The 9619-nt window shown below is 39.1% G+C and overlaps 1 protein-coding gene across 1 annotated transcript; it reads right to left on the reverse strand.

The window, feature by feature from the left end:
* Positions 1-6431: 6431 nt before the first annotated feature.
* LOC111171325 (large ribosomal subunit protein uL23-like) lies at positions 6432-9176 on the reverse strand. The gene is made up of 2 exons (XM_089913223.1): positions 7667-9176; positions 6432-7603 (listed from the first exon to the last, which is right to left on the reverse strand). Exons 1-2 carry the CDS (start codon positions 8049-8051, stop codon positions 7518-7520), a joined length of 471 nt encoding a protein of 156 aa, XP_089769349.1. The 5' UTR covers positions 8052-9176; the 3' UTR covers positions 6432-7517.
* Between the last annotated feature and the right edge of the window lie 443 nt (positions 9177-9619).

A 9619-nucleotide genomic window follows, 5' to 3' on the forward strand; every position in this document is an offset into this window, starting at 1 on the left:
CTAATATAAAGATGGATGGTCAGTACTATGTGAAGTGTCTGGGAAATACTTTCATTGCAGTATGAGTTTATATATAGTAATGAGAAAATGCAAACACCACTTATAATTCAGTGCTGGAGTGACCTGAAGTCCAGAGAAAATTTCTCTGAAATCAAGGTTCTGTTTCAATCCAGTGGACCTTTACAATTTTAATTATTAACATTGGACTATGGATGGACCTTATTAGATTAATTACATATCATTTCTGTCTGGCAGCTGGGAGTTTGGAGCACCACTTATTTAGCACTTTTGAATTCTGTATTCTCACCACTCTCTCATCCGTGAACTTGCGATTTGTATATATTTTTCTTACCCAACGACAGAAGATATTGAAAATTTATGTAATTTGGGGTCTTTAAGTTGATGTGAGCAGCTCACCTTTCTCTAGTAAATTATATTTCTTTCAAAATTCCAGCTGCCAATTTTGATTATAGGGAGATGGAAAAGAATTCTGAGACCAAAGTGCTTAGATCTTTGAACTTAACTTCCGAATATACAAATAATTAATGCAGCTTCATTCATTCGTTTAGAAAATATTTATTTTTCCCAGCTCTGTTCTGTGTAAATGACACAGGAGACGATTCCCTGTTGTCATAGAGCTTACATTGATCATGTGTTTTTTCAGCCTTGCATGTGATATCATGTTTATTGAATACTACTAGAAGCCAGTCACTGTGCTAAGTGTTGCGATGGGGAAGATTGAAGAGGACATGGTCCCTGACATCAAAGAACGCACAGGCTAGTGTATGGAGTACTTCTTTAACTAGCATTTAGTGAGCCAATATGTGTAAAATAAGCCTGGCAGGGCTTCCCTGGTGGCGCAGTGGTTGAGAGTCCGCCTGCCGATGCAGGGGATACGGGTTCGTGCCCCGGTCCGGGAAGATCCCACATGCCGCGGAGCAGCTGGGCCCGTGAGCCATGGTTGCTGAGCCTGCGCATCCGGAGCCTGTGCTCCGCAACGGGAGAGGCCACAGCGGTGAGAGGCCCGCGTACCGCAAAAAAAAAAAAAAAGCCTGGAAGGTTATCTAAATAATTGAAGACATGGAATTTTTAGGCATGAAGGCTTGGCTAAAGATTATTTGTGGTGAATAGCATTTCTATCTGTGCTTATTTTAAAATAATCTCATCCTAAGTAACTATCTATATATATAGGGCACCTAGAAGACAGAAAGTATCTGAAAAAACATTTAGGGAAATATTTCAGCACTTGAAAAGTTACTGGCAGCACAGCAGTGACAATTGAAAAGAATACCTATGCAAACTTATATATTATTTAATGCCAACCCGTGCTGTCAACTATAAGCTATACTTTACTTTTCTAGTTCATATTGCATTGCACGTCTACCTGTTTTCACCATGAGACTTCTATTTTGGCCTAATATAAGATGGGCAGTCAAGACATCAATAGAACTTCCCTTGACTGTCTAAAAAAGTGAGAGTGCGATCTTTTCTTCTCAAAAGATTATCAGAAATATATCTGTATATATTACTCGAAATAACTTTCTTCCTCTATTTATAACTCCTAAAGATTTCCGGCCCCTGTTAGTCTCCAAGGTTGTACAAGGCTTCACATCTCCAGATAAAGAAAATAAAGGTATAATTTAAATCCTATACCAGATGCCTGTCTCTCCAAAATAGTACATCTAAATTCAGAATCAGCAAATAGATTGTGGCAGAATAAATATACCATTATCCTCAAATAGAAAAAACATTTTAAAAATAATTGTATAACTTTGTACTCAAGATGCATGACTAAATTATCAGAATGCTCTATGAAAGCTCATGGAAAGAATCATTTGTAAATTGATAAAAGTACTTTTCAAAAAGTAGACCAGGACGTTATTATCAACCTAGAAACATATGCAAGCTTCCTATGTCATTTCATTCACTGGAATGTACGTTTCATTTTACCAGCATACAAATCTTTATCAAATAATTTTGTTCCTTCTTCTTAATGGTCAATTTTAGCATTCTTTTCATGGGTTTCAGAAATGCAGGTGAAAACCCTTCATTTGTAAGCCCTTTGGCATTTAATCAGCTTCTCTTGAAATTTGTCCTTCTATTTTAGATTTATCAGATGTCATTGTTTGCTATAGTGGACACGATACCAAGTTTTATATTCATCAGGCCATCTTTCTTTCCCAAGGCATTCTCCAGGAAAGAGAGAGAATGGACTATAGCTTGCTGCTAAGACTGTTCTTTCCACACATGCTTGGTCAGAGCCACTAGAGAAAGAGAAAGTGGCAAGGCACAAGGTCCCTCTCCTAAAGTCCAAGGGCACATGATTGTGCTTTTCCCAGTCATATGTCTCCATGAGCTATTCAGAGACTAGGTGACTGGTATCCAAGCTGCCAGACCTTCTGCCTGTGGGTTCCAGCCTGAACTGTGTGGTAAGCCACAAGTTTGCACAAGCCTCTTCTTCAATCAGCGTTCTCCCTGTTTCTACCCAGGGCACCAGGTGACATGAATAGACTGAGGACTGCAAAGAACTCTTCTCCATTTGGACACTTAGAGACTTTAGCTCATTAACTGTTCAGTGAGGTGTAGCTTGAGGAAACTCAGGATGTGAAAACATAGGATACTGGTCCCAGATAGTTGAGGTGCATATGAAAGGAAAGATTTCAGTGAGCCCACTCTTGCGTCTTCCCATACATAGAAAATTGCTAAATTCCTTAACTTGAGATGTCTAGTTTTCTTTTATTAACAGTAGTCTGTTGTTCTGACTACTTGGTGTTGTTGCAAAAGCTCCTATATATCATGGCTCCGCACCCTTCCTCTTCGGAACAGTTTTCTTCGCATTATCTGAGATGCTGTCTCCTGAGCTTGAAGTCCTAAGAATGTCCGCCGAATAAAGGTTGTGCATTTTTATCAGTCAGCAAGTGGCAAGGGCGGTTTTCAACAGTCATTGTCTATTGTGAAGTTGAAATGTGTTGTACAAATGAGCCAAAGATGGCCTCTGTGTATTGGTCCCTAAGGTTATTTCCTCACTGCAGGCTGCAACCATTAGTTCATTAGCTCGAAAGCCCACTGATGCCAAACTCAGATTTTTTACATGTACAGTTGTTTTAAATATAGTCCAAACAAGTAAACTTTTAGCTTGTTAGAGCCTGCTTGTTTGCATGCCCTGTGAAACGTCATCTTGATAGCTATTACCTATTGAAAAGAACTATTGTAGTTATAAGGCCCCAAGACCCTGCTGCCCTTCAAAGTTCTCTGATGCAGAGACTCCCTGCTGTCCTGCTGAGTGACATCACCTAGATATTTAAGCCCTCTCTCTAATCTTTCTCTCCCTGGGGAAGTTCCCTTGCCTTCCTCCCCACTTCCACCCCCTCTACCTCCCCCAACCTTTCCACACCCCCAGGCCTCCGCCCATAGCCTCTGGACTCCCCTATAGGCAGACATATCAAAGCTAAAGTTTGTGTGTGCTACTACCATGTCATGGTTAGATCTTTTCCCTAGATTAGTTTCCAAATCCCTAGAACTTCTATAAAAAGCCATTTGCCACAGAGACAGTAAAAAAGCCCCTTCAAGCAGCTTTTCATTCCAGAGGCTTGAAATCGTGATTTCTGGAAGGGAGAAATCACAACAAAAACTGAGATGGGGGACTTCCCTCGTGGTGCAGTGGTTAAGAATCCACCTGCCAATGCAGGGGACACGGGTTCGAGCCCTGGTCCGGGAAGATCCCACATGCCGCGGAGCAACTAAGCCCGTGCGCCACAACTACAGAGCCTGCGCTTTAGAGCCCCCGAGTCACAACTGCTGAGCCCGCGAGCCACAACTACTGAAGCCCACACAGCTAGACCCTGTGCTCTGCAACAAGAGAAACCACTGCAGTGTGAAGCCCGCGCACCGCAACGAAGAGTAGCCCCTGCTTGCTACAACTAGAGAAAGCCTGCACGCATCAAGGAAGACCCAATGCAGCCAAAAAAAAAGCTGAGATGGAAGGGGGAAGAAAAGGCAATCATCAGGATATAGCTGAGAAGGCTTGGTGGCAGATACATGTGAAACGTGTCCTGTATTCTCCTAGAAATAAATGAGAAGGATTTTTTAGGGAGGCTGAATTCTTGCCATATAAGATAAAATGAAAGTCAGAAAATAAACATCAGTTACCTATAGATGTACCATATAATCACCATATAGCTTCTATTTGTCAGGGCTCTCTACTATGGAGAGTGACCCAACAAGGTCCTATATCATGTCAGAAGCCCAGCAGCCTAGACTACGGGAGTTTTCATCCTGTGAGCAGGGATTCTTGACATTGGATCTATGTGACAGATTCTTGGGCTAGACTTCAGGAGGAGGGCTTCATAAACCACCTGAATTTGAGTGCAAAATGTGTGAGTGTGCATGCAGTGCACATGGCAGAGTCTGCTGGTGGTTTCTTAGTGTCCACCCTCCTAATCTTCCTTAGATTTCCCAGCCTCTCTTGCAGTTGGTGTGATCATACATTTCAGCCAATGAAATGTTAGTAGAAGTAAGATGAAAACTCTGTGATGTGCCTTTAAAAGAGTAGAGGATATCCTTCTTTATCCTTCCTCCCCTCCTGCTGGCTAGCATATAGACAAAATGGCAGGAGCTCAAACTTCCTGGGGCCATGAGAGGTCTTAGAAATGAAAGCTGTGCCCAGTAAAACCACAAGATAGAACTGGCTTGGCTCCCTAACTCCATGTAGATGCCAAATTATCCCTGGACAGCTTATCTAAAGACTATCACATGAAAGAAAAATGATCTTCTATCTCTTTTAAGTTTTGGATTTTCTGTTTCATCCTAGCCCATTTCTCAGTGATGCAGTATATTTTTATGGTGATTGTTTCCACATTTTCATTATTTTCTCAAAAAGGCCTTTGCTGCTGAAATATTTACTAACTTCTTGACTAGACGAATATGTAGACCCTAATAGGACAGACTGTGGTAAAAAATTATCTCACAGACATATCCTCATCATTTGACAATATTGAATGAAAGTTAAGTTTTAACCCGTTAGTACTAGTGACTAGTCACTCTATATGCAGATTTCAGGCATGGCTATGGTTTATATATATTGTAAACCAAGTATCTGGCATTTTAGTAAATTTTCTCTATGAGCTTCAAATACTACCACCCAAGGATACTAGAACAAATATATAGTTATTTGCTGCTCTGCAAAGATTAATGGAAAGAGGCCATTGAGCTGAAGTGGCAGGGGAAGCATCTTCTTAAAAAACTATGGTTGGAAGTGCATAGGGATTTTAAGGGTAGTGAAAATCTTCATTGAATTGTAAAGTATGTATTTTGGAAGTACTAATTTTAGAGGGAGAACACCTTGTGAGGAAAGGGGATATGGATTAATATATGATGTTTAGTATATAGATTATATGATGTATATGACTAGTATATGATGAATTAGTATATGATATTCTTTCTTTTCCTTGGCTGGTATTTCTTCTTTGGTCTTTTTAAATGTAGCTCCAGTTTATTATTGATAGTATTATGAGTATCTCTGTAGTATTTTGAGTGCTAATCTTACTGATAACTTATTTTCTCTTTAAAAGTTCCTCAGCTCTTTTTTTTTTTTTTTGGATCTGTCTCTCTTTTTTTTTTAACATCTTTGTTGGAATGTAATTGCTTTACAATGGTGTGTTAGTTTCTGCTTTATAACAAAGTGAATCAGCTATACATATACATATATCCCCATATCTCTTCCTTCTTGTGTCTCCCTCCCTCCCACCCTCCCTATCCCACCCCTCTAGGTGGGCACAAAGCACCGAGCTGATCTCCCTGTGCTGTGTGGCTGCTTCCCACTAGCTATCAGTTTTACATTTGGTAGTGTATATATGTCCAGGCCACTCTCTCACTTTGTCCCAGCTTACCCTTCCCCCTCCCCGTGTCCTCAAGTCCATTCTCTAGTAGGTCTGTGTCTTTATTCCCATCCTGCCCCTAGGTTCTTCATGACCAATTCTTTTTTAGATTCTGTGTATATGTGTTAGCATACGGTATTTGTTTTCTCTTTCTGACTTCACTCTGTATGAGACTCTAGGTCCATGCACCTCACTACAAATAACTCAATTTCATTTCTTTTTATGGCTCAGTAATATTCCATTGTATATATGTGCCACGTCTTCTTTATCCATTCATCTGTCGATGGACACAGGTTGCTTCCTCAGCTCTTAAGTGTAACTTTATAATATTTGGGAATCCAATATTTTTACTGAGAAAAAAAGTTATATTTTAAAATAATTATTGATAGGAAATCAGATTGAATGAATAAAATGAAGTTATACTTTATAAACCTGTGAAAATATATGCAAAATATTTGGACAAGTACATGGTATACTCAATAAATATCAGCTTTCGTCATTATTGTTATTATTAATTGCTATAAAATGCCACTTTTAGTAAAAAACAAATACTTATATGTAATTTCAGTTGTATCTCTAGGGTGGATATCTGGCTAAAATATTACATTCCAACTTTTAGAAACTTTGAGCTATAAAAATCAGAATGCATTATTTGTAGAGAAAATATTGTTAGCTAAGATAAAAACATTAAACAAAACTTAAAGTGTATGCACACAATCTGTCGATGGTTTGCCAAAACCTATAGGACAACTTTATTTTTTGCCTAAAATTTGAATAGTAAATAATTTATAGAAAATATATATAAGTGAAGAGTAGAAAAATCAGCCAGACTGTTTCATTCAATAATAATCACTGTTAGCAATTTCATATACATATAATACAAAAATGTACACTATCAAATGGGATATGCAGTTATTTCTAAGCATATTAGTATTAGCTTTCCCACTAAATGATATATCTTGAACATCTTTTGTTATTCTTTAATAGCATTATATTAAAAGGCTGCAACTCATATGTGTATATTATTATTTACTTAACTATCTTTTCGAATTTGTCATTTAGATTACTTACAACTTTTTCCCCACATACATAGTGCTGTAACAAAACTTGATTTCTGTAGCATTAATTCCTAGAGGAATTAATACGTATGAAATATACTGTGTGGGCTGCTAAATTTTGCCCCAGACATCTTGTGTCACTTTCTACGGCCCTTAACATTGTAGGACATTTCATTTTAAAATACCCTGACTGACACTGGGTAGTAATTTTCCTTTCTTCTCCTCTTCCTTTCCATCATATATTCTTCTCCTCTTCCTTTCCATCATATATTCTTCTCTTTCTCCTTTTTTCCCTCCTTCTTCCCTTCCTTCCTTTTCCTCCCCTCCCTCTTTCTCTTTCCCCACTCCTCCTTTTCTCCCTTCTTTATTTGTTCTTCCATTTCACCAATTCAATCATGAGAAAAAGAAAAAGGCCAGATACTGTTTTCAGTTTCACTTAAATCACCAGAGATTTTGAACAGTTCTCACATTCATTTTCTATCTACATTTCTTCTTTTGTGAATTGTTTGATCAATTATTGACACATTCATTTTTTTTTAATACTGAAAACTTTTATATTTGGAATTAGTCAGCTGGACTCAGTTTAGATGATCCCAATTTTGTTGGCGACATGCAAAGCGTCATAGTCAGGAGCCAGTCGAACGTATGCCTTCTTCTCTCCATCAGGCCCCTTAAGTTCTAGAGGCAGGACAGCTGATGTTTCCTCAGAAGTCCATACTCCATACAAGGGGCTGATCAGGGTGTTGACCTTAGCCACGTCAATGTCATAGAGCTTCTTCACAGCCTGTTTAATCTGGTGCTTGTTGGCCTTGACATCCACAGTGAACACCAGTGTGTTGTTGTCTTCTGTTTTCTTCATGGGTGACTCGGTGGTGAGGGGGAGCTTGATGATGGCGTAGTGGTCAAGCTTGTTTCTCCTAGGGGTGCTCTTCCGAGGATATTTGGGCTGCCTCCTGAGCCGCAGTGTTTTGGGCCGTCGGAAGGTGGGTGACGTTCGGATCTTCTTTTCTTTGTGGCTGTGTATGCCATTCAACACTGCTTTCTTGGCCTTCAAAGACTTTGCTGTGGCTTCGGCTTTGGGAGGGGCAGGGACTTCCTTTTTCGCTTTCGGCGCCATCTTCGTGAAAAGGCCACATTCATTTTTATAAAGCTCTTTAAAGATGTTAACCCTTTGCCTGACAGGAATTTAACATTTTTACAGAGACATTTCTAGTAATTTTTACTTTATAATGTCTACTTACCCATTAAAAGATTTTGGAGGTGTTCATCTGTATTTCCTTTTTGTATTTTTTTTGTTACTTTCATTTATCTATATTTTCTCCAATGATTTGAAATGCTACCCTTCCTCATATTCTTAATTCTTACATTATCGGGATCTGTTTTCAGGCTCTCTTACTCTCACTTTCTCTCTCTCTTTCTCCTTTTGGTTTATCTGCCTGCCTTTGCCTGTACTTGTATCATACTTTTTTTTTTTTTTAAACATCTTTATTGGGGTATAATTGCTCTACAATGGTGTGTTAGTTTCTGCTTTATAACAAAGTGAATCAGTTATACATATACATATGTTCCCATATCTCTTCCCTCTTGCGTCTCCCTCCCTCCCACCCTCCCTATCTCACCCCTCCAGGCGGTCACAAAGCACCGAGCCGATATCCCTGTGCCATGCGGCTGCCTCCCACTAGCTATCTACCTTACGTTTGTTAGTGTATATATGTCCATGCCTCTCTCTCGCCCTGTCACAGCTCACCCTTCCCCCTCCCCATATCCTCAAGTCCATTCTCCAGTAGGTCTGTGTCTTTATTCCTATCTTACCCCTAGGTTCTTCGTGACATTTTTTTTTTCTTAACTTCCATAAATATGTGTTAGCATACGGTATTTGTCTTTTTCTTTCTGACTTACTGCACTCTGTATGACAGACTCTAGGTCTATCCACCTCATAACAAATAGCTCAATTTCGTTTCTTTTTATGGCTGAGTAATATCCCATTGTATATATGTGCCACATCTTTTTTATCCATTCATCCGATGATGAGCACTTAGGTTGTTTCCATCTCCGGGCTATTGTAAATAGAGCTGCAATGAACATTTTGGTACATGACTCTTTTTGAATTATGGTTTTCTCAGGGTATATGCCCAGTAGTGGCATTGCTGGGTCATATGGTAGTACTGTTTGTAGTTTTTTAAGGAACCTCCATAGTGGCTGAACCAATTCACATTCCCACCAGCAGTGCAAGAGTGTTCCCTTTTCTCCACACGCTCTCCAGCATTTATCGTTTCTAGATTTTTTGATGATGGCCATTCTGACTGGTGTGAGATGATATCTCATTGTAGTTTTGATTTGCATTTCTCTAATGATTAATGATGTTGAGCATTCTTTCATGTGTTTGTTGGCATTCTGTATATCTTCTTTGGAGAAATGTCTATTTAGGTCTTCTGCCCATTTTTGGATTGGGTTGTTTGTTTTTTTGTTATTGAGCTGCATGAGCTGCTTGTAAATTTTGGAAATTAATCCTTTGTCAGTTGCTTCATTTGCAAATATTTTCTCCCATTCTGAGGGTTGTCTTCTGGTCTTGTTTATGGTTTCCTTTGCTGTGCAAAAGCTTTGAAGTTTCATTAGGTCCCATTTGTTTATTTTTGTTTTTATTTCCATTTCTCTAGGTGGTGGGTCAGAAAGGCTCTTGCTGTG

This window comes from Delphinapterus leucas, chromosome 6 (assembly GCF_059928025.1).
Source record: "Delphinapterus leucas isolate spDelLeu-1000000601 "Yukka" chromosome 6, BTC_Dleu_Yukka2, whole genome shotgun sequence".
NCBI lineage: Eukaryota > Metazoa > Chordata > Mammalia > Artiodactyla > Monodontidae > Delphinapterus > Delphinapterus leucas.

Coding starts and splice junctions, on each gene's coding strand:
- LOC111171325 (XM_089913223.1), bottom strand. CDS start 8,051: ATGGCGCCGAAAGCGAAAAAGGAAGTCCCTGCCCCTCCCAAAGCCGAA. Junction 7,604..7,666: donor TAAGGTCAACACCCTGATCA/GCCCCTTGTATG, acceptor TAGAACTTAAGG/GGCCTGATGGAGAGAAGAAG.